The sequence below is a fragment of the Apus apus genome, chromosome 8 (genome assembly GCF_020740795.1).
Source record: "Apus apus isolate bApuApu2 chromosome 8, bApuApu2.pri.cur, whole genome shotgun sequence".
NCBI lineage: Eukaryota > Metazoa > Chordata > Aves > Apodiformes > Apodidae > Apus > Apus apus.
Genome location: NC_067289.1, coordinates 2,851,444 through 2,876,340, shown reverse-complemented (window position 1 = coordinate 2,876,340; position 24,897 = coordinate 2,851,444). Strand labels below are relative to the sequence as shown.

The following is a 24,897-nucleotide window of genomic DNA, read 5'->3' as shown; positions in this document are numbered from 1 at the left end:
CTGTGCTTTCCAGGCTCACAACCCCCTGTGCCTTTGCTGTTCTGGAGCCCGTGGGAGGTGCAGACCAAGGCATGGGGGGTTTTGGCAGAGCCCCCCTGGGTCTGGTTCCTGCCCCTGATGAACATGGGGGGACATGTCCTGGTGGGACATGGTGTCTCCCTGCCCTTTTGGCAAAGGAGCCTGACTCCAGGCTCCTCAGGAGCAGCTCTGTTTAGTGGATCTCTGTTTAGCTCTCCCCTCCCAGCAGAGAGTGCCGTGGAGACCCGGCCTCTTGTCATCAAAGCTCTGTGAGATGGAGAAGTGGGATCTGGCAGCTCCAGGATATGACTGTGGTGAATGGAGAGGGAAGGAGGAGAGAGGCTTTAGCTGGAAAGATGTCATCATGGAGCTAAAAAAAGTCATGAATCTGCTCCCTCATCAGCGACATCCCCTCTCCAGCCTGTTTCAGCTGTGAATAAACAAAGCAGGGAGAGCTGCAGGGCAGTGACCTTCTCTGGTGGAGCCAGCAGCCCCGGGTCTGCTCCTGGAGCCAGGGGTGAAGCCACCCAGCTAGCTTTTTTCCCAGCGTGCTCATGCCACTTGAACACTTTCAGAAACAACTGAGGCCCCCACAGACCTCAGCACCACAGCAAGAGGGAGGCTGTGTCCATCTTCTCATGGTCCTCAGGGAAGCTACAAGCCTGGAGGTGCCTGAGCAGGCCCTGGCAACGTGGTGGAGAGACTCAAAAGCTCCCAACAAGCACCCTGGAGGACACCAGCAGGGTGTTCCCCACCCACCCAGCATGGTCCCCATTCACCCTCGCCTTTAAATGTCCTTTACTTTTTATAAACTCCAGCAGGGAGGTTTCTTCAGCCACCCCCTTCTCCATCTTGCTGAGCATGCCAGCCTCCGTGTTCGGGTCCTGGGGAGGGAGAGAAGAGCAGCCTGAGGGAAGAGCCAAGCACCTGTGGGTGGTTGCCACCATCCCAGCACCCACTGAGGCTTGGGAGGAGCAGGATCTCTCTGTCCCCGATGCCTTTGACCCCCCTCCCAGACAATTCCTGCCTGTGAATTGTCTCCAAAGTCCCAGCAGCCCAGGACAAAAGCTTGTCCTGCTTGGAGAGGGTGTAAGAGCTTGGAAAGCTTTCCTCTCCTGAACCCTGAGAAGATACCTCCATCTTCAATTCTGAGAAGAGACTGAAAATGAAAGTGGGACACTCAGCTCAAGCCTGAGGAGTCATAGAATCATGGAACCATTCGGGTTGGAAAAGCCCCGTGGGATCACCCAGTCCAACCCTCATCCCTGCTCTACAAACTTCTCCCCTAAACCAGCTCCACCAACACCACATCCAAACCACCCTCCAACACACCCAGGGATGGTGACTCCACCACCTCCCTGGGCTCGTCTTCTAACCATAATAATGAAATATCTTGGGTTTGACTTTTACCCTTAAAGAATCAACGATCAGACCATTTGGAAACAAAAGTCCTTTTGAAAGGAGAGCAGCAGGACTTGGCTTTGAAAAGCACCGAAATCAAACCTGCTGATAATTTTTTGCATCTTTTAAAGTCCTTTCTCATGGGAAACCTGTCTGTTCTTGGGGATCTGGTCCTCCAGAGATGTGGCCTCACCTCTCCTTTCATCATGTAGCGAGGGAAAAAGAAGTAAGGAATGGAGGTGAGCACCAAGCAGCCCGAGGAGATCAGCAGCCCCAGCCACCAGGCGCCGATCCACCGCTGGTCCCGCGGTGTCAGGGCCACTGCAGCTGCAAGACACAAAAACCCACCCTAAGAGCTCTGCTCCTGCACAGGTGAGGGTAAAAGCACTGACTGGGTTGGGTTGGAAGGAACCTTCAAGATCATAGGATCCCAGACTTGTTTGGAGTTGGGAGGGACCTTCAAGATCATCCAGCTCCAACCCCCCTGCATGGGCAGGGACACCTCCCACCAGCCCAGGCTGCTCCAAGCCCCATCCAACCTGCCCTTCAACACTGCCAGGGATGGGGCAGCCACAGCTTCCCTGGGCAACCTGGGCCAGGCTCTCACCACTCTCACACTCCAGAATTCCTTCCTCATGTCTCACCTCAATCTCCCCTCTTCCAGTTTTCATCCATCCCCCTTGTCCTCTCCCTCCCTGCCCTTGTCCCAAGTCCCAATGTCTCAACACCCAATGTCCATGCAAAGACAGACTGATGGAGCACAAAGGGTCCATGTGGGCACAGTCCAAGGGTTTCTCTGCTGCTTTGGAAGAGCAATTGGATGGGGGTGGGACCTCCCGCCAGCTTGGGTAGCAAGACCAACCCTGGTCGTGTTTGATCCTAGCCAGGATCCTGCACTGCTGCTCCCCATCCACACTGTGCTGTGCCTCCCAGGTGGCTGTGGGATGGATGTGGTCATCCTGGAATGCTGGTGGCACTGGTTCAACTCTTCTTCCCCCCCAAGCCAGCCAGCGAGGTGACAATTCCATGGGCTTGACTCCATCCTCCTCTGCCTGGGGCTCGCTGGGTTTGGCCCAGGCTGCCTGCCAGGGACAGGGACTGGGAATGGTCACAGCCACTTTCCTGGAATTAAATCCTCTCCCATTGTTCCAGACTTGGTCACTCTCTGCTTGCAGAGCCCAAGGGCAGGACTTGTGGAGGCAGAAAAGAGATCTTAACGAGCCCAGTTTCCGAGTGGATGAAACTCCGGGCGCCTTCTCCGGAAAAAGGAGGAGAAGGTGAGAGTCACTCTGTCTCCAGCACAGACATCCTTCTGCTGGGCCAAGCCACCCTCTCGGGAGGCTGACAGATCTCCTGGCCCTTGTGGGATCCCCATCTCCCCCCAGCTGGGACGTTGCTGCTGGGAAAAGCACCAGAGGGTGGGATCCCTGCGCCAGAGGGTGCGGCAGGAGAGGAGCCCACACCCCACCCAAACGACATCCCTGCTTCCCCAAACTGAATCCACTCCACTCCAGAGCTTGGACATCATCTTGGAACCACCAGGCAGAGGCTGCTAAATCCGTCTGCCGCCACAGGGAGCCAGCCAAGGCTTTTTGCCATTTCCTGCCCCAGGTTCATTTATTATTCTTATCAGGCACCGGACAAAAATGTCAGGAGAGCTCGGATCTCTCGGAGGAAACACAGGAAAAGCCACATTAGTGATGGAGCTGGGGAGAATTCTTTAGTGATTAAGTTACCAGGAATAATAAGCACACGGTGCAGATAAAGGTAATCAGCCCTGTGGTGGTGGTGGCTTCCTCCCTCTCCCTGCAGATGCTGGTGGAAGATGGTGGGGAGGAGGATGAGCAGACCCAAGCACCCGGAGGGCAATGGTTGAGCTGTTGTTGTCCTCTCCATCCACTGGTGACAGTGGCCAGACCCCAGCAATGACCACCAGGGCAGCACAATGAGCAGGAGACTTGGAACATCCCCAGGGCTCTGCTTCAGTGGTGGCTTCAAGACCTTCCCTAGCCCTCCTCATGGGGAGATGGAGTGGAGAAGTGCACTTCTGTCCCAGCTCACATCTTTCCAGGCCAGTGGGTTCTGTGGGTCATGGGATGGGTGGCTTCTCCCCCCCGAGTCATCTCAGAGTGACCTTCTGATTCGCAGAAGGGTTTTTATAGGAGGACCATCCCTCCTTGAGAAATACTCACCGAGGTCAACTCTTCCAATATCCACGAAGAGCCTCAGCACCACGGATCCCAGCAGGTACCCAAAAGCAGGACCAAACACAGCGATAGCAAAGAGGATGGCTGGGGAAAAAAGAAGAAGCAGAGGGAGCTACCATGAGCAGGGAACACCAGCTCCACCACGGATGCTTCACCTTTGTCCCCCCACTTGAGCCAAGGGTGCTGTTCCAACGTGCAGAGGGAAAACATCTTTCACCAAGTAGCAGTTGAGGAGAAGGTCCCCATTGCTGGGACACTGAAGGTGGGGTTTGTCCCACAGGACTAGGAGGAGGGCAAGCAGCTGCCTGCAGGAAAGGTCCCTCTGCTCTGCTGCCATCAAGGCACTGGAAGTTCTCAGCTCCATGGGTGAATTGCTATGACAAAGGGGGTGAATCCAGAGAGAGCAGCAGGATGGTGGCATCCCGGGCTCCCCCAGGTGATGGAGACCTCCTCCTACAGGAGACCAAGGAAACAAAGCCATCACAGACCTTAGAGCCAAGCAACAACATTTGGCCTGAACTTCAGGGGAGGTGAAAGATGCTGAGAGCAAAAAAATCCAGCAGATCACCCTCAGGTCAGCTGAACTATTCTGTTCAAAGAGCAGATAACTCAGAGCTAACCCCTCAAGGTCAACATGTTTCACTTTAGCTCCTCTGGAATGCTAGTTGCCTTCCTGAAAGAAACTCTTGACAACCTTCTCCAAACGTTCAAAAGGAGCCAGTTTGCTCAAACAACATTCACCATTTCTGGGCATTTTGCTGCCCTGGTGGGTACAAAACTGCCTGATCCTGCTGCTCTGACTCACTCTGCACCTACTTGAAAGCTTCTTTACCCCCCCAATTAGACAAGGCAGCACTTTTGTTTTTACACCACAAACCCAAGTGCTGAAGGACCTTTTAGAGGAGCATTTAACCTCATACATAGGCAGTGGTGCTCCCCTCCACAGGGAGATGCTGAGACCTAAACCAGAACCAGACTCCAAGGTATTTACACTGTACTGGGGCAACCCAGACCCACAGTGGGCATAGACATTCCCTAAAGTGGCCACCTGTGTTATGAAGAACAAGCCATCCCTGTTTTCCTTCATCCTCAGGACCTGCAGGTTTGGGACTCCAAAGGGCACTGAGAGGTCCAGTGACCCCTTGTCACAGGGGGAAGACAAGGATGCTCTGTCCCCCTGGTGTGAGCTCAGAGGAGCCAGCACCACCACTTTCTGCAGAGCTCCCAGGTGGTGGGGCAGCCCTTTCCAGCAAGAAGCCAGGAGCAGAGCACACCTGGGTGGAGCTGGAGACCCTGCCAAGCACTTCAGTGCTTATCCAAAGCCTGTCCTTGGGAGCCTAGTCCCAAAGGCTTTCCCTTCTCCTTTAGTGCTCACTCTGATTTTGGAACACCTGCTCTTGACTCCTAAATTGTTCTGGAGCCTTTGGCTGCTCTCAAAACAGGAAGAATTGGGGTTTTAAAGAACTTATGGGCTGAGCTCCAAGCTCAGGTAGGCACACCAGCACCTGCTGGGGTTTGCCACTCACAGGGAACAAAAATGGAAGCCAGCACCTATCTCTTTGGAACCAGAAGTCCTCCTCAGCCTGAGAGCCCCCACCAGGCAGGGATCAATGACCAATTCCATGACAAAAAGAAGTCAGTTCTGAACCCCTGCTGCAAAACCTGGGCTAGCTGGCTCCTGCAGGCTGCTCCATCTGGTTAAACCACGATCAACTGATGCTCAGTAAAAGGAGGAGGTGGCACCTGAGGTTTCCTGACAATGCCTTCCTCCCGAGGGTGGCATAACATCTGCTCGAGCCAAGGGAGGAGCCCCAGTTTCTTCCTAACATCCACCCCACAGGTGTAACCCTACAGAGCATCAAGGGGAGAGACAACCCAGCCTTTTAGTGTGGGAGGAGCTCATCTGAGTCCCACCGGCTGCTCAACCCGTGCCCGCCAGTTAATTTCCAGATCAGCACCTCTTCATCTCACCTCGAAGGTCTGAAGGCACCAACACAACACCCACCAATGGTCCCACTCACCAACGTACAGCGGGGAATTGTTTGCTTCTGCAAAGTCATCCACATAGGATATGCCAAAGGGCTGGATGGGAACGGTCCCGATGCCAGCCAGTAGCTGGGCAATGACCATCATGGCCCAGATGCTGCTGGCCTCCCTCTGGGGGTCCTGGGTGGTGTTTGGGCACATGAACTTGTTCTCTGCATAGCAGAGTTCAGCCTGGACTTGGCTCTTGTTACCTGAAAGGGAGAAGAACAAGTGTTATAATGCTGGGCATGTCACAGCTTCACAGCGTCCTTCTGGTTGGAAAAGACCTTGAAGATCATCCAGTCCAACCATAACCCAACTCTACCAGCCTTTAACCCAACTCTACCAACCTGTAACCCAACTCTACCAGCCCTTAACCCAACTCTACCAACCTGTAACCCAACTCTACCAGCCTTTAACCCAACTCTACCAGCCCTTAATCCAACTCTACCAGCCTGTAACCCAACTCTACCAGCCTTTAACCCAACTCTACCAGCCCTTAACCCAACTCTACCAGCCTTTAACCCAACTCTACCAGCCTTTAACCCAGCTCTACCAAGTCCAGTGCTTAAACCACGTCCCTCAGCACCACATCTCCACAGCTTTAAAACAGGTCCAGGGATGGGGATTCAAAGGCCTCCCTGGGCAGACTGAGAAGTGGAGGAGCAAGTGTTGGAAGCAAAGGAGGGAAGAAATCAAAGCATGAAAAGGAAAAGAGAGATCAAGGTAAATACAGAAATCTCCAGGTTTTGCTTCTAATGTGCAGATGGTTATTTTTTTTTCTGCTGAAGAGGATAAATCATAAATATACCAGGTACCTGCCTCAGAGAGGCTGCTTGGTGAAGCAGAGACCTTTTCCAGAACCTCCTCCCACAGTAAATGCCAAAATACTGAGAAGTGCCCAATTTTCTGAAGTAGGGACACACAGCTGGAAGAGGTGGAAGCTCCATCCCTGGCAGTGTTGAAGGGCAGGTTGGATGGGGCTTGGAGCAGCCTGGGCTGGTGGGAGGTGTCCCTGCCCATGCAGGGGGTTGGATCTGGGTGATCTTGAAGGTCCCTTCCAACCCAAACCAGGCTGGGATTCTATGGTTGATTTCAGATGGATTTCTCATTTTATTTTGCAGTTCTCAGAGTCTTTCCCTCTGGGGAATCCCCCTGAGGTCAGTGTAACAAAGAGCCGGGCTGTGATTTTGATCAAACTTTTAAGGCCAGGCTGGTCAGAGAAGAAGGAAATGAAGGAATTCCTCCTGGGAAGGATCAGCTGCCTTCAAGCTGCCAGCAGAGGATCAGGAGCTGCAGCAAGGCTGGACCCAGCCAACCAACAAAAATCTTCAGAGACACAGTGTCAAAACCAGTGGATAAGCCTTGATAATTATGGATGGGAAAACCTGGTTTTCATGGGAAATGAAGGAGTTACTGTCCTGGTTTGAGCAACCAGAGTAAGCCCTGGTCTTTAGATCCTAACTCTTCCCACACTGGCTTTTCTTTTTTTCCTTTTGATATTATTTGCAATTGGTCCAACAATTCCCACCACGTCTTCCTTGTTAACCTCCTGACTGAGGATTTGCTACACTTCTGAGCCACCAGACACCAAACAAAGCCAAGTATTTGTTGGGTGCTGAGGGGTTTTCTTTGGGGCACTACCATCTTGGCTCCCTGGTAGTGCCCAGGCAGGAGCAGAGAGCTTGATGCTCCCTGGGTCCAGCTGGCTGCCCTGTCCCTGAATCTCTGTTGCCCTCATCACTCAGGAACTACCCACCTCCTTCCAAAGCAAGGGCCTTACTTCTTCATACCATCTGGACATAGAATTCCAGACTGGTTCGGGTTGGAAAGGATCTTAAAGATCACCCAGGCCCAACCCCCTGCCATGGGCAGGGACAACTCCCACTGGACCAGGTTGCTCCAAGTCCAGTCCAACCTATCCGTGAACTCTTCCAGGGATGGGGACATGGGGAGGTCTTCAGCCTGCTCCAGAGTGCCATGCAAACTCCAACCAGGACTGGAGCACCTTCATGGGCTGGAAATGCCTGGACCCACATGGCTCTGGGCAGAGGAGCAGGATGATACCTGCTCCTTTGACTTCTTCCCTTTGCAGGAAGAGCAGCCCCCATCCCAGATCCTGACCAGCCCATAGTCTGCAGCATGAATTTAAGCTGCTGGAGAACTTGGCATCTGATGCCTGATCCAATCCCCAAACCATCTGCCTCAAGAACCACAGAGTCATTCCAGGCTGAGGAGCAGGGAGCCAGCAGAGAGCTGGCCTCCATATTCCTGTGGGAGCCCTGGAGCACCACATCCCCCTGGGAGCACCGAGCCATCGTGCTTCATAACTGGTCCATGGGATCTGGGGTTGCAGGTCCACTGAGGTGCCAGAATTTTCAGAGATCACGTAGGAGAGCAAAGCCAGAAGATCTCTAACCCTTTGGTGGGCAGTCAGGCACCCGTGAGCAGCTCTTGCTGGTGCTTTGCTCCCCAGCTGGGGTGGACACCTCGTTGTCCTGCAGCTCCTAACTGAAGGCAGCAGTTTACTTAAGGCCACCCAGCAGCTGCCCAGTACAGCCCAGGCCCCCTGAGCCCAGAGGACTGGGACAACACACCCTGCAGAGGGCTCAGAGCCTTTCCAGAAGAAGACATCTGCCCACTAGAGGTGCAAGGGTGGGCACTGCTGCCATGGGGGCACCTGCCTCGGGGGGGGGGGACCCACAACGTGGCGTGGAGCTGAGGTGACATGGAGCTCTCAGAGGTGACAGTCCCCAGGGAGGCTGAGGCTCATTAGCACCTGGAGGATCTAGGGCTGAAGTCACTTTTGGGAAGAGCAAAACCAGCCTGGTGACACACCGAGCAGGCTCTCTGGGTACTGCAGGAGAGCCTGGAGCTGTTGCACTCACCAAACCTGCCCAGTTCAACCAGTAGCTCCCCTTAATACAGACAGTGAGGCTTACTGGCCAGAGCAGCCCTGGGGACAGGGAACTCTGTCCACCTCACTTCTCCTGCTGCAAGACCTCCCTGGCTCTACTGAAGACAATGTCACTCTGCTGCCCAAACTGCTTCGGGCTCCAGAGGAACCACCAGCTGCCCAGCCTGGGCTCTCAGCAAGGCAAAACCACCAAAGCCAGGAGAAAGGAGAAGAAGGCCAAAGCCTAGAAGGTCCAACAAGGTGCACACACAGACCCAGCCTGTGCTCCCAAGCCTTCTTATCAGCCAGATGAACGGCTTTGCTCCCAGAGCTGGTGGCACTGACCTGCAGTGCTACAGCTATTAACTTCTCGAGCACTTGGTGGCACTGCTCAGGTCCCTTCAGTCATCTTTGCTTCTGCACCTGTGAAACGGGTGTAATTGAGCCTATTCGTTTCCCCTCCTTGCCCTCCCATCACCTTCCTTGCCCCTCTTTCCCCTCCCTTTCCCTTAGACACGAGGAGGGAATTCTGGAGTGTGAGGGTGGTGAGAGCCTGGCCCAGGTTGCCCAGGGAAGCTGTGGCTGCCCCATCCCTGGCAGTGTTGAAGGGCAGGTTGGATGGGGCTTGGAGCAGCCTGGGCTGGTGGGAGGTGTCCCTGCCCATGCAGGGGGTTGGATCTGGATGATCTTGAAGGCCCACAGCTTCCCTGGGCAACCTGTTCCAGTGCTTCACCACCCTCACACTCCAGAATTTCCTCCTCATGTCTCACCTCAATCTCCCTCTCCCAGTTTTCATCCATTCCCCCTTGTCCTCTCCCTCCCTGCCCTTGTCCCAAGCCCCTCCCCAGCTTTCCTGGAGCCCCTTCAGGCCCTGGAAGGTGCTCTCAGGTCTCCCCAGAGACCTTGCAAGCCACCAGCTCACAAGGTACCACAGTCTAACATCCACCTTCTCCTCCTTCCAGTTCCTCCTACCACTCAACACGAGCACCAGACCATCCACCGCTCCTCCTCCCGCGGCTCCTTCCCGGCCGTCGGGAGCGTTACTGCTCACAAACCAGGACCAGGAGCTCCTGGAGCTGAGGTGAGAGGCACTTACCAGTGCTCAGCGAGGTGTACTCATAGGGGCCCGACAGAAAGTGGGGCAGGGTGACCAGGAAGGCCCCCAGGGCCAGGAGCAGCCCCCCTGCCCCGATGACCCGCGGGCGGTGAACGCGGCTCCCGAAGTAGCTGACGAAGACAATGAGCACCACGTTGCCGATCTGGGGAGGAGAGAGAGGTGTTGCTCAGGGCAGCTCCCTGGGAACGTGGGTGACTCTGGGTGGCTGCAAGGGTAGGTACGGGTGGGTCAAGAGATCTGGGAAAACGCAGCGTGCTCAGGTTAGGGGATGAGCAGCTCTGCTCTGGAGCCAGGCTGGGAGAGCTGGGGTGTTCAGCCTGGAGAAGAGAAGGCTCCAGGGAGACCTTAGAGCACCTTCCAGTGCCTGAAGGGGCTCCAAGAAAGCTGGGGAGGGGCTTGGGACAAGGGCAGGGAGGGAGAGGACAAGGGGGGATGGATGAAAACTGGAAGAGGGAGATTGAGGTGAAACATGAGGAGGGAATTCTGGAGTGTGAGGGTGGTGAGAGCCTGGCCCAGGTTGCCCAGGGAAGCTGTGGCTGCCCCATCCCTGGCAGTGTTGAAGGGCAGGTTGGATGGGGCTTGGAGCAGCCTGGGCTGGTGGGAGGTGTCCCTGCCCATGCAGGGGGTTGGATCTGGATGATCTTGAAGGTCCTTTCCAACCCAGCCCATTCAATGATTCTATGAACATCATAAAGGTACCATTAGGCGGGTTTGGTCAGCTTGGGACAACCTAAACATCACTTTAACCTCAGCATGTCTGCTGAAGAATCCTTTTTATTAATGTTTACATGGGCTCCCCAGTTTGTCTCTGTGGCTTTTGCTCTTGGAATTGGTGCAACCATCAAGCAGAAAAGACTGCAGACCTGGGCAGGCAGGGGAGCTCACTCAGAGCTCCAGCAAAGCACAGAAACATCTCTCATCAAAGAGAAGAAGATTCCCAGGGCCCAGCTTCTTGGAGGATGATCCCACACAAGAAGACCAACTCTGTGCCAGGTGGGCTGTCCCCAGGCATTTCTCTGCCTCTGCCATCAAAAGGAAGTCTGTGCCAGGAGGTCTTTTCTTGGTTGGCCCTGAAGAGCTTATCAGGAAGGACACAACTCACGACAGTGGGAACTAGAAAACTCAGGTCAGAGAGGAAGGGATTGGAAAGTGTTGATGAGAAAAGTCCTGGGCCAGGTCAGCAATGTGACACCAGTGAAAGTCACCCCTCTGCCACAGGGCCTTCAGGAGCTTGGAGCACCAGGGCTAGATCTTGGGAGAGGCTGCTGGCCAAGGTCTCCTTTTAGAGAAAGCTTGGCATGCCTCAGGCCAAGGTCATTCCTAAAGCCAATGAGAAACCTGTGACAACAAATACTGGTACTGGAACTTGCTCACAGAGCTGCAGTTTGTGGGGAACATTCCTCATAAAACGCTCTTCTCCACGGAAGCTGTGAGAACTGCGAGAAGAACCACACTGTGGCTTCCCTGCCTCTGCTGAAGAAGATGTGTTTGACATCCCAGGTGTGGAGTGGTCTCCTCTGAAGCAACCTGTTGTCTACTGCCCTCTCCAAAGCCACGTCCTCACCATGTTATGACCCTACATTCAACCTCCCAGCACATGGTACAGAAGTGAAGAGTGAAGAGGTGTCCAAGCGTCCAGCCACAGGTGCTTCACCCAGCACGTGGAGGCACAGCCAAGGAAGTGCTGAGTGTGAACAACCCTGAGACCCTATTCTGGGAAGGTCCTCCCTGTCTTCTGGCCACCCCTCAGACGTGTCTCACCCAGTTACCTCGTGTAAGCTGGAGATGAAGCCTGAAGAGAGACTGGAGAGCCCGAAGCGCTTCTCAATGGTGGTGAGGCTGCTCTTGAAGTTGGCACTGTAGAGGAGCTGGGACAGCTGGAGAAGCCCATGGCACAGCACAAACACCTGCAGGCAACCAACACAAAACAAGGTGTCATCCCAGTTAGTGCCCTACTGATGTGCCCAGGGATCTGAGAGCCAAGCAGCCGTTGGCCTCAAGTTGGCCAACACAACTGCACCTCTGGCATGGCTGGAGGGCTTGGTCCTGGATCCCGTGGGAAAATGATAGATGTAGCATGGAGAAAAGAGGACAAGGACCTCTGCTTCACTGTTATTGGTGATTATTTGCACTGCAGCAGCCCTTGTGCAACCCCCAAGAGCAAGTCCCCAGCCCTAGGAGGACCTGGGAACAGGTTGCCCAGGGAAGCTGTGGCTGCCCCATCCCTGGCAGTGTTGAAGGGCAGGTTGGATGGGGCTTGGAGCAACCTGGGCTGGTGGGAGGTGTCCCTGCCCATGCAGGGGGGTTGGATCTAGATGATCTTGAAGGTCCCTTCCAACCCAAACCAGGCTGGGATTCTGTGACCTGTTGTACAAGGATGAACCAGTGGGACAGGCTTGACTTTGCACGGACTCGTTGGGTGGACTCTGGAGCTGCAGAGTGTGGCAGCTGAAAGGGAGTTGTGCTCCTCTGGGTAACCCGAGATCCAGTATTTCCAGCTGGCCTCTTGAATCCCCTCAGAAGCCAATGAACAGAACCTGCTCCAAGGGGTGTTGCAAGAAAAAGTCGAAATAAAAGGACTTGAAAAGCCCCGGAGGGAACGGACAGAACCTGCACCATGGAGTTCCACTCCTGGAGAACTTCTGGAGAAGTCTAAAAACAGCATCTTGCCCTCGAGCAGAGCCAGAACCTGAAGTGAAGGGAGGAAAAACTATCCTGGAGCAGAGGGGGGGACACACAGGGAGTTTATGGGGCAGGGCAAGAGCGTGGTGGGAAGAACCTGGGTGGCCTGGGAGAAGGAAGCACTCTCAAAGAGGCAGCTTCCAAGTGTCTTTTGATCTATATTTAGTCAGAGCAGTCTTCCTCTATTTTTCTTGGAATGGGATGTGTCCACACGGTGCCAAGAGTATTTTCAAATAATTGGAGGGGGGGCTGTGGAAAAAAAAAAAGGAAGAAGTCTTTTTATTTAAATGGCTGGATACCGGAAGCGTGTCCTGCAAAGATAAGGGTGGGAAGCATGAGATGATGGATGGGGGATCAAAAATAATGCAGGGCTGACAAATTCCTGAGGTCCTTGGCCAGGAGAGGAGCAATAGTGGTCAGTATTTGAAATGGCAGCAGTGCCCAGGAGCCCTGACCCAGTTGGTGGAACAAAAAAAACCAACCCAGCAAGGAGAAGAAGAATGAGATTTGTCCTCCTGACACGGGGGATGGAAATGCCATAGGTGGGTGGAGTGGCTTTTTGGGGAGCAGGGAAGGACACAGAGCCAGCAACTGCAAAAGAATTTGGGTTGGAGAAGGTGGGCAAGGGGATGGCTTCTTGGGAAGCTTCTCCTGGATGGCAGGATAGCAGCAGGCAGGAGACACAGCTGAGGATCTTGAAGAGCCGGGAGGTGGGAGGGATGCTGAGAGAGAGGGGGAGAGAAGAGGATGGAGGTGAAGGGGATGGAGAACATGGAGCCCTGGCAGTGTCAGGGGACAACCTGAAGACCACAGAAAAGCAGGAGAAAGACACAAAAGAGGGCAGAAGGGTCCCAGGGACAGGCTGCCAGGAGGAGCTCCCCAGGCACACCTGGGAGGGGTGGCAGCAGGGGGGCCAGCGTGGGGCAGGAGGGGACAAAGCCCCAGGCTGGGACTTTTGCCTGGAGCAAAAAAAAAACAACTGCAGAGCAAGGACATGAGGTGTAACGTGGGAAACCCTCCCAGACGGGGACAAAGTGGAAGTGAAACATCTGAAAGTGAACTCTTGGAGCAGAGTGACCTCTGCCCACCCCCAGATCTCAAACTCCTACACTCACAGACCCAGCACATGGTCCTGTGGGCGAGAGCTGGATCCTTCACCTTCCCCAAGCCTGACCTGGGATCACCCTGGAACGAGTCCAGCCAGGCTTGTCTGGAGCAGAGAGGTGACTCCTTGTGACGAGCACTGGCGAGGAGGTCTTGTTGCCAGAGAACATTCATTTCTGTTCCTGGGGCTCCAGCCAGACCCTACTGAAGTCATTTGAGTAAGGAAGCGTTGGCTAAACAGCCAAGGGCTGGGACAGCCTGGGACACTGAGCAGCTGGAGGGAGAGCTGTCCCAGAGCAAGGCTCTGGAGAGCCAAGGAGCAAGGCTGGAGAAGCCAAGATGTTGACCAACAGGGAGGAAAGGGGGTGGATCACCAAGGCTGAAGTTAGTGCAGCAAATGTCAGGCTGATCCCAGGGCAGGTGGGGAGAGAGAGGATGCTGGTGGGGAGGGAAGGGGAGGAGGAGAGGCTCTCTGAAGTTGTGGGGTTGGCAGGGGAAGGGGAGAAGGAAAAGGCAAGGAAGGAACCATGGGGAACCAGCACGGGCTGTGCTTGGTGAGAGGGTGGGAGGTGAGAGGGACCAGCCATGGTTGGGAAGGACAGGCAGGGGAAGGCAGAGCTGGCAGGAGGTGGCCTGAGGTGGGATTTTATGCACTGGTGATAACCTGAGGGTGGACAAAATGGGGCTGTGGACCCTGAGATGCTGGGGCTGCCTGCCAGGAGGGGAGGCAAAGTGGGAGAAACCCAGATGGAGAGCAGTGAGAAGGGAGAGGAAGACTCTGGGGCCCTTCTAATCCTGCTCCTGTGAGAAGGGTTGGCAGGAAGGGCAGGAGGGATGTTCAGGGGACCTGATCCCACACAGCAGCCTCAGCCCTGGGGTGCAGGGAGCCCAGAGGATGGGAGGGAAAGGGCAGAGGAGATAATTGTTTGCAGGGGTGCAGGGGGGAAGAAGCTGCCACCCAGAACAGTGGGAGCAAAACCAACCAGCCTTTGCTCCAGGACTTGTGGAGCTCAGCTTTTCCAGATGCACTTTGCTGGTCTGGAGGTGAGAGATGGGTCCCATTTAAGGCTTCCCGTGCGTTCAGAAGATTCTATTCTGATTCAAATATTGAGGGCCCAAACCTTGGAGGCTCTTGAGTGCAAACAGGTGGGAGAGGGGCTCACTCTGAGGGCTTCCCAAAAGGAACCTGTGCACCACCTGACCCTGGCACCAGGAAAGATGCTCCAGCTGGGAGGAACAGACCTCCAAGGCAGGAGGAGATGAAGGGCACCACTCTCCCATATCCCCTTGCAGGTTCTCATGTGTCTCTCCAGTCCTTGCCCTTCTCCCCACGCATCCTCATCCCACAGATGTTCATGCTGACCGACCACAACCTGCTGGTCCACGGAAACCAGAGCTGACCCTGTCCCTTCCAGCTGCAGAGAGCACCAGCTGTGCTGTGCTGGCCCCAGGCACCCACCAAGCAACCTCATCCACACCTTCCACAGCACTTAGCCAAGAAGGAGGTTCCAAAGAAGGGCCAAACCCATTGGAAGGCAGGTTTTGCTGACAGCACCGAAGGCGAAGGCACAAGGGGAGGGTAAAGAGTCAGGGACACTCCTGTGAACATGCAGGGTTGGCATCAGAGCCTGGAGTGGTTTTGGAGCTGGAGGCAAGGAGCAGGCACGGGCAGGCAGGGAGCAGCACAGAGGGGCCAAAGGCCTGAACCCACACAGGCAAAATCCCCTCTTAATCACCCCCACATTTCCTCCAGGGCGTCTGAGTGCTCCTGGCTCCAGGCTGGTTATCCAAGACACTTGACTCCTTTCCAAGATGGATTTCATTGAAAAGCAAAGGCCCTGGGGAAAGATCCCTCGTGGACACGTTGCTCCCCTCACCCCTGTTGGTGGGAACCAGCTCATCTCAGGGCAACGGGGTGTTTTTTTGTAGGGCAGAGAAACCCACCCTGCTGCAGAGAAGAGAGGGGACTGGTCCCTCCATGGTCTGGAGAAACACTTCCCGTGGGGTGCCAGGCATGGCTGGTGCTCTCCTGGAGAGCAGAAGGCTCCAAGGAGACCCAATTGGGGCCTTTCAGTTCTTAAAAAGGGGCCTATAAGAAAGATGGGGACAGACTTTTCAGCAGGGCCTGGAGCAACAGGACAAGGGGTGATGGTTTTAAGCTGAGAGAGGGGAGGTGTAGACACGATGTAAGGAAGACATTTTTCACAAAGAGGGTGGTGAAACACTGGCCCAGGTATCCAGGGAGGTGGTAGATGCACCATCCCTGGAAACTTTATCCTAAATCTACCAACCATTAACCTCACTCGACCAAGTCCAGTGCTTAAACCATGCTCCCAAGCACCACATTGATAGTCCTCCTAAACACCTCCAGGGATGGAGACTCAACCACCACTACCACCATCTCCAAAGTCATCCCTCACCTCCTTTTCCCATGCCTTCACCTTGGCAGCTCTGCCTGGAGATAGAGAAGGTGGAAATGTCCAGGGTGCAGCTCACCCAGTGAGGACAGAGCTGCTGGCTCCAGCTCTCTTGTGCACACCCTGGTGCTACCTTCATCCCCAAGAGACTTCCCAGGGCAGGAAGGGCAGAAAGAGGCAGGGTTTAATGCATCAGATGGATGCAAGAGCTGCTGGGGGAGCTGTGGAGTGGAGAACCTCACAGGACCTACCATGCTACTTCCAGGAGGAAGCAGTGACACCACGGAGGGATGTGGCCAAGAGCAGTCGTTGCAAGAAGGCACAAAATGGAGTAAATGGGCTTTTTGGAAGGGACTAGGAGTAAGGATGCTCTGGTAGCTCTTGTTGCTCAGCACACAAGCCTTAGAGTTGCAGCCTTGGCCAAAGCAAAACTGATTGGCCTTAGTCATGGCCCAGTGCAGGGGACCCCAACCTGCCCACCCCTGGGGGCTTCTCTCACTTCCTCTTCTCTCACTTCACTCTCCTCAACTTCCAAGAGGGGGGAAAAAAAAAGAAAAAGGAGAGGGATGGAACTTTAGGAAGTTATATAAATATTCCCCAAATTATACTAATCAGGGGAAGAGAGGCTGTTTATTTCAGAGCTTATATATGAACAACAGTCACTGCTCTTAGAGATCCTCCTACGGGAGGATCTCTTGAGATGGTAGAGTAATAGAATCCCAGACTGGTTTGGGTTGGAAGGGACCTTCAAGACCATCCAGTCCCAACCCCCTGCATGGGCAGGGACACCTCCCACCAGCCCAGGCTGCTCCAAGCCCCATCCAACCTGCCCTTCAACACTGCCAGGGATGGGGCAGCCACAGCTTCCCTGGGCAACCTGGGCCAGGCTCTCACCACCCTCACACTCCAGAATTCCCTCCTCATGTCTCACCTCAATCTCCCCTCTCCCAGTTTTCATCCATCCCCCCTTGTCCTCTCCCTCCCTGCCCTTGTCCCAAGCCCCTCCCCAGCTTTCTTGTCCTCAGTCCAAAAGAAACACATCAATTGGAAATGAAAAGCACACGGACACGTGTGAGGAAATACACCCCCCCTTGGCATCTCTTTCCTACATGCAGCTGCCTTGATTTATAGGTCAAAAAGCACCATGAAAGAATTAAAAAATAAAGTACAGTTGTCCCAGAAGGAACCAAACACCCTGCCACACAGCACACAAACAACCCCTGAGCCTGGAGCCTCCAGTGCCAGAACTTGGCTCCCCAATCTTCCTTCTACCACAGAAAATAAACGAATCGAAGCATGAAAAGGGTGAGGGAACATCCCCAGCATTCTGCTGCCCAGATTGCTGCTTGGAATGAGGACTGCCTCCTGCCAAGTAATCCAGGCTTTACAACCCCTAATTATCAAGTGCAATGACAATGTTTGCTCTTTCTGCAACCACTGTACACACGGGATTTCCCTGCCCTGTCTCCAGGTGCCCTCACAAGCTCCGCGCGAGCCCAGCTCTGCTCACCTGCTGCAGAAGGAGGGCTCCAAGGGGGCAGAAAACCACCTCCCTGCCTCGATGTCCGGGTGTGCACTGCAGACAGCAGGGGGAAAGGTTTTTTTGGCTGTGGAGAATTGCTGGGAGCAGACCCTCAGAGTGTGAGGGATGAGGGTTTCCTGCCAGGAATACTCAGCCTCCTCTCCTCCTGCAGCTGCCGCGCTTGGGTCTTGCTTCTCTCCTTTGCTTCCCCTCGGAGGTCCCTTTTTCTGGGATCTGATTTCCTACCTCCAAGGAAACCAGGGTGGGGGGGAAAAAAAGGAGGTAGGAAATCAGCTTGGCTTTGTTTTCCCTGACCCACAAAAGCATGTGTAAACACTCCCCCTGCACGCCCGGCCGTGCCGCGCTCCCTATCAGCCACGCTCCGCTCCCATTTGGCTTCTGATAATCTTATCTACCCTGACCACTCCTTGGTTGTGTTTGGGCGCTGAACCACCTCGCCCCTCATAAAATTATCTTGTTTCGTGTCTCCTAGACCTTGCTCCCATTAAACTTTCCAGCCTGTTTTTCCGTCTGGCTCTTCCCCATCTTTCCCCTTCTCCTGGCGGGGCTGGTGAAGGTCGGGCGGCTCTTCCCTTCTCAAACCTGGACCCAACCAAACCTGGACCCAACCAAACCCAGCCACGCAGTGGTGGGTCCATCCGAACCCACGCTTTGCTGTCAGCACCATCACCACGGAGGCTGGAAGACCCCACTCACAGCAGGTCCTTCTCCCCATGCCACCCCACTTGTCCTAAGCTCCCTGCTTGCTTCTTCGCTACGAACACTCAACCACACCTTCTCCTTCCACAGTGCCCGGTATCAGAATGTCCCTTGATTTCCACACTTCAACCAGTGGCCCTACTCAACACTTAATGTTAAAATGAATGTTCAAAACTCATGTCTTCAGACCCATGACTTCATGAATCTCCTTCTCTTGCCAACAGCCAAGTAAGACAATTAATAACCTTTTCCGACAGGACACGAGAGCACAACTCTTACATCTCCAGGCTTCTGAAATACACTTCCCTCAGCAAATTCCTTTAGTCCCTTTACAGGAAGAGACAAAAAAAAAAAAACCACCCAGCCCTTGCCCTGATTCTCTTGGGACCTCAGAACCCCAAGGCCAGGCTGCTGTTTCTCCTCCAGCCTCCCCAGGGAGGGGAGAGCTCCCCACTCCTGCCCACTGCGCCCCGCACGACCAGCATCTTCATTCTGGGATGCCTAAAGGCCTCATCACACTCCAAGAGCCCACAGTCTCCTGCTGTCCCCTCCCCTACACTCTTCCACACCACCCCCCTCCCTGTCCCAGTACAACCCCTGGTTTAAATCTACCCCTAAGGGTTTGACACCTGCCCCAGATGCTCTCCAGCTGGTGCCCAAGTGAGACTGATCCCTGTTGTCCTCTTGCTCCACGCTCCTCTTCCACACCAGGCATGGAAGCCTCCTCCTGCCTACACTCCCAACAATTTCATGCTGCTCCCCAGGCTACCCAGCTAACACCAGTCCAGTTCAGCTAAGAAACAAGACATTTACAAAGCTCTTCTCCCTGTTCTTTTTCTGAGGAGCCCACACGAGCAATCAGCTGACAAATAAAACAGCACAAAACCCCCAAAGGAACAATAAAGGTGAAGAAGCTACAACATCTGAGACACCACAAAGAGATAACACCTTTGAAATGATCCTTTGTTTTCCTGGAAGGACAAGGTGGCCATGGATGGGGTAACTGGAGACACCGGTTAGGACTCTGGACTGGGGGGACATCAGTGGTGTCCTTGGCCATGCTTGGGTATGAAAAAGACCAACCATCCACTTCTGCTCATTCTGCTTAGGCATGAAGTCCTCAGTGTTGCCACCAGCACCTGAAGGTTGGCTTCACCCCACATTTGCCAAGTCACACTGCTGCACCCCCCCCAGAAAATCCCAGTGCCACTCAGCACAACCCTGCAAGCTCTGGTGGACTTGAAAGCAGAGCCTGTCCTTGCTCATCACCACCCATCTCCACCACTGAGATGCTCCAGGCTCCTCAAGGGGACAGTGCTCAGCAGTGACCTCCCAGCCCCAAAGACTCAAGCCTTTTACATGCCGTCCTCTCTCTCCAAAGTGATCCAAGACAAAACAGCCCTGCCACATCTGAGAGGGCTCTCAAAACCATCAGGTTGAGTCCAGCTCCGAGGCAGAGTGCAGACAGCAAAGACACTGCTGCCTGAGCCAGGTGGTGCCCTGAAATACCAGCTTAGGAGAGCCCTCCTGCTGTTTGCTGTCATTACAATATTGGCCACAGTCACTGATTCCCACATAAAAGCAGGAGTCACTTCCACAGAAGCAACAAGGAACTGTCACCAACCACCTTCCCGGAGGGTACAGAGATCAGCTGTAAACTCTGCTGTGTCAGAGCAGGGGTTGGAGCTGCCACATCCACGGGCACTGCCTCCCTGAGCTCCTGCACTGCCCTCCTGCCTCCCCAGCAGTTCCTCCACACCATCCATCCCCATCCCACCCTCCAGATCCCTGTGAGACCACTGACACTATTGCTTGCCACCAGGATCTTTCCTCCTCTGATTCCCAGTCCCAGCACCACCATGCTTTCCATCTCCAAGCATCAGTTATATATATATATAAGAGAAGGACATGGAGCTCTTGGAGTGAATCCAGAGAAGGGACATAAAGATGATCCAAGGGCTGGAGCATCTCTGCTCTGGAGCCAGGCTGGGAGAGTTGGGGTGTTCAGCCTGGAGAAGAAGAGGGTCCAGGGAGACCTTAGAGCACCTTCCAGTGCCTGAAGGGGCTCCAGGAAAGCTGGGGAGGGGCTTGGGACAAGGGCAGGGAGGGAGAGGACAAGGGGGGATGGATGAAAACTGGGAGAGGGGAGATTGAGGTGAGACATGAGGAGGGAATTCTGGAGTGTGAGGGTGGTGAGAGCCTGGCCCAGGCTGCCCAGGGAAGCTGTGGCTGCCCCATCCCTGGCAGTGTTGAAGGGCAGGTTGGATGGGGCTTGGAGCAGCCTGGGCTGGTGGGAGGTGTCCCTGCCCATGCAGGGGGTTGGATCTGGATGATCTTGAAGGTCCCTTCCAACCCAAACCAGGCTGGGATTCTGTGATAACTTCATTACAGCAACACATAGAGATACCATCAGTTATATATCTATATATCTCAGCAGGAATGAGGCCAGGGACAGAAGCCACCCCGAGAGAGATGGGAACTGGTGAGGAGAGGTGGCATTCCAAGTTACACAGAACATGGAGGAGAAAGATGGTTTGCACTGACAAAGAATGTCTTTTCACCCCCAGCCCTGCAAAGGTCACTCTGAAAATGATCCTGGCCTGTGACCCTTAGGGAACAAACATCAATGTCATGGTTACCTGCTCCAAGGAGGGGATTTTGTTGCTTTGGAAAGATTGTCCTTGCCAGAAACTGCTCATGTTTGATTGACATCCCTCTAGAGGACCTGCCTCTGTGGGGCAGGGCCCCAGCAGCTCCCCACACAATTAGGTGCTGGATGCAAACCTTACAGAACATGTTGCTCCCAGCACCCAGGGTCCCTCCTGCAAACAAGAGCCACCAAACCCAGTGAGCTGAGGTGCCTCCTGCACGCTCCGACCACCCGCTTCCCAAACTGGGAACTCATTTGTGACACTTGGACTTTCTACCAGTTTTGGAAGGGGCTGAGAGGCTTCACAGCTGTGCACAGGCTGCTGCTTTCCTGCAGCAGGTTTGGGTGCTTTTTTTTTTTTTCATGTATAAGTATTATTAGCAACAAATAACACAGCACAGGAAGAGTGAACAGGTCAGGAAAGGGTGGGGGGATGTCCCCAGCCTCTCCATTTATACACATCTGCTCTTAAAAGCAAGAACTTTTCTCCAGAGGATGGGTGGCCTGACTCCTCACCATCCCCAGTGGTCCATGTCACCCCTGTGATGCCAACAAGCCCATGTTGGTAGAGCCCAAAGAGCTTGTTACCCTGCACAGGGCCAGTGCTGGGCTGTTCCCTTCCATGGATCAAAACCCCACAGACTCTTTAAAGAACCAGAGTGACACCCCCTGTGTCACCTGCCCACGACCAAATGTCCCTAGGAGCTCCTGGATGTAGCCCCTGCCCAAGTTCCCTGGTGCTGAGCACCCAGCCCAACCCCCCCGGGTACCTGTGGGGTGTAGAAATATCACTTGTTGGGGCTGGTGGTTTGTTGGGGTGTTTGTTTTTTTTTTTAAACCCTAAAGTTGAAGACCCTGAAGAAGGCATCGAGTTTGGGAAGGGGTTGTGTTTTTCCCTCCCCCTCCCCCATTCCTGGGTATTTTGGTGTGCCCCCAGCTGAAGGGAACTGGGGGTTTCCAGGAAAGAGCATCAGCTACAAGAAGGGCTCTGGTTTGGGGTGATCCCTGGAGCAGCCTGGAGGAGGTTGGGGCCACATTTCACACCTCTGGCAGAGGAGGGGGCAGGTCACCAGTTCCCTCCAGAGGCACCTCAAGAGTAACACAGAAACAGCCCTGAAATCACCCAAGGATCTCTTGAGCTCTCCCCTCCTGGAGCTCTGGCAGCCAGGAAAGGCTGGTCACCTGCCGGAATAGCCAGTGGGAACCTTCAGGGATGTAGGACTGGAAGAAACCAACTGAGGTGATGTTCCCCAGCCCTGGGAGTCCCCAGCCCATCACCAGAGCTTTGCTGCTGGCCCCACTGTGCTGCTCAGAGTGAGCAGCCTGTTGGGAACAGCCCCAGGGCACCCCGACAGTGACACCGGGGGGTGACGCTTTTGCTGCCCAGACACCAACCCCCCAGCAAGCACAGCCCAAAGAGGAGGGGGGGGAAGAGGGGGCAGTGCCATTCTCCAGGCAAGGTGAGGAACAACGGGTGGCAAATAACACCCAAAGCCATCCCAGACCACAATGCCCAACCCATGGCTGCACGCTCCCGAAAACCCGCCGGGCTGGGAAGGGCTGACAAAGCCTTCCTTGCAGTGCTCTTACCAGCCCCCCCAAAAAAAACCACACATGATTTAATGACATTACTGGGAATCATAGAATCACCCTGCTTGAAAGGGACCATGAAGATCATCAAGTCCTTCAAGCTGCACCCCGGGAAGCAGCAGCAGCACGAGGGGTGCTACCAGCTGCCCCCTCCCTTCTCATGCAACCAAAGCTGCTCTGCCCTTGGGCAGGCATTGCTGGGAACCATCACTCCCCCCCAAAAAAACCCCCTACACCTGGCTGCTCCAGATGCCAACACGTGGAGGTGCTGCCAGGCAAGGCACAAGAATCCCTCCCACCCAGGGAAGTCCTAGAGAAAGCAGGCAGATGGGGACAGGAACCAGCACATGCAGCAGCCTCCCTGCCTAACCCCCCCCCCAAAAAAAAAAGGGGCCAAACTGCACAGGGGAAAAAAGCTGGGGCAGGTGAAGAAGCCTGATGGTTGGCAGGGTTCAGGAGGCAAGTGGTGGCCAGGCTGGCTGGCGTTTTCTCCTGCAGGCTGTGAGCTGAAGAGCCTGAAGCTCAGGGCAGGGACTGGCTGGAAGCTGACAGCTCTCACCTGGCTAACCAGGCCAGGTGAGTAACCAGGGCAGCCACCCTCAGAAAACCCACTTCAAGAGATTATTATTTTTTTTTGCCTCTTGTCCCTCCAAACGCCCAGCTCAGCAAGGTTTTCTGAAGGCAAGCTGGCATCACGATGGGGCAGTGTTTTCTCTTTGCACCAGGATGTGGTGAATCACGCCCCGGGCAGCAGCGCGGGCGAGCTGGGCAGCCCACGGAGAGCTGCCCACTCCCACAGGGACTGACACCCAGGGGCTGGGTAAAGCACCACTCCAGAACCCTCTCGAGCTCTTCCCCGGGCACTGGGTGGGCACACAGCTCAGCAGTGTGTCCTCCAGGGCTTCCCAGGCCTCAGCAACATCACCCAGGACAGGGGAGCAGAGTTTGGGGTTCTGCATCTTAACAAAACCTGGGGTGGGCAGGTTGCGGTGGGGCTGTGAGGGACCCTTGGGGGTGGGCTGGGGGTGCACAAGGAACCCCGCTTCCCTCCCTGCCTGGGAAGCACCCCATCCCTGCCAGGCACTGCTCCTTTACCTTGATGTTGCAGAAGATCCTCCTGGAGCAGGTGCCAGAACTTTTGGGCGCGTTGAGCGGGGATTTGCCGGTTTCGGGGTGAAGTCCCATGGTGGTGGTGGTGGTAGGAGGTGGGGGGGCTTCCTGAGGGAGCCCCCCGAAACAAATGAAGCTGCTTGGCTCCTGTCCCACTGCTGGCAGCCCCCAAGATCCTCACCGAACCCCCTCCAAGCCCGGCAGTGAGGCAGGCAGCGGGAGCTCCAAGTTTTTATGTGTCTGCTCTGGGGAAGCGATGATGAAACCAACCCTTTCTCCTCCCTCTTTTTTTGTCGCTTCTGGGAGCCGAGGGAACTTTAAAGCCGCAGGAAACCGAGAGACCGGGAGCAGGTGGGAAGCAGGGACTCCCCCCTCACACCCACACACCCCCCAACCCGGTCGGTTTGGGGACAGGGAACCAGGTGTGACAATGCTGAGCCAGCCAAGGTGAGGGGGGGGGGGGAACACCCAGCACCCCAACCCCACTGCTCCCCTCACGGCTGGGGCTCCGGCAGAGCAACATTCCTGCAGGGAAAGCCACAAGGGTTTTTCCCTTCCAATCATTTCCCCCCCCCCCCAACCACACCATCATCACCACTTTTGAGGGGTGAGAGGAAGGGGAGGCACCTTTCAGCAGACTGAGCTTTGGCTCCCAGGTGCTCGGAGGGAGGGAGAACTGGGTGGGCAGGGGGAGAAACCCCTCCCCGGGGTGAGGGGGGGGGGTAAAAAAAAACACCCACCCCACTTCTCCTGCTTTTCTCCCATGGAAAAACAAAACAAACCATTTTGTGAAGCTCCTGAGCACAGGGTTGTTGGGTGTTTTTTTGGCTAATACCTCTCCAGGCTTTGTTTATGCCAAGCAGTGATTTGTTTTGCAGGCTCCTCACAGGGAGGAGAAGTGTTGGAGGGGAAAGGGGCAGGTTGATCCCAGCTGAGGGGAAGGCAGCTTCGGGTGTTTTGTCCACATTCTTGCTTCTCCCAGCATAAATCAGGGGAGAGAGGAGGCAAGGGGACCCCGTGGAAAACGGTGGAGCCTGAGCTGAGCCTGGAGAACCCCAACCCCAGCTCCCTGAAGGGTTTTCCCGTGGGAAGGCTGGCAGATCCCTGTGTACATCCCAGTGTGATGCCAAGGAGCCCTGCCCCGTGGGCACCCGGCGGGGCTGCTGGCCACGAGAGGGTGCCTGGCACCCATGGGAGAGGCTACCCAGGTGCTCCTGTCCTCCTGCCTCGCTCGAGGGACCCCTGGGCTTGAAGGCAGGGTGAAAATCTGCAGTGCCGAGACCAAAAAGAGCTCGTTTTTCCCCAACAGCTCCCCGGCGTCTTCACCCCGCCCCAGGAGCACAGCTGGCAGGGGACAGGCTGGCATCACCTGCCTGTGGGTGGCCAAAACCCCAGCACCCTGGTTCCCCACGTCTCTGCTCCCACTCCCATCCCTAAA

The 24,897-nt window shown here is 55.1% G+C and overlaps 1 protein-coding gene across 1 annotated transcript in view; it reads right to left on the bottom strand.

Annotated features, from left to right (window-relative positions):
• SLCO2A1 (solute carrier organic anion transporter family member 2A1) overlaps positions 1-23,670 on the bottom strand; it is a 28,490-nt gene extending 4,820 nt beyond the window's left edge. The window contains exons 1-7 of the mRNA XM_051625950.1: positions 23,445-23,670; positions 11,434-11,571; positions 9,644-9,806; positions 5,648-5,863; positions 3,612-3,710; positions 1,613-1,746; positions 821-902 (exon numbers count right to left, since the gene is read on the bottom strand). Coding sequence (XP_051481910.1) covers positions 821-902; positions 1,613-1,746; positions 3,612-3,710; positions 5,648-5,863; positions 9,644-9,806; positions 11,434-11,571; positions 23,445-23,534 — 922 coding nt within the window. The 5' untranslated portion in view covers positions 23,535-23,670. The remainder of the gene's footprint in view (positions 1-820; positions 903-1,612; positions 1,747-3,611; positions 3,711-5,647; positions 5,864-9,643; positions 9,807-11,433; positions 11,572-23,444) is intronic.
• Between the last annotated feature and the right edge of the window lie 1,227 nt (positions 23,671-24,897).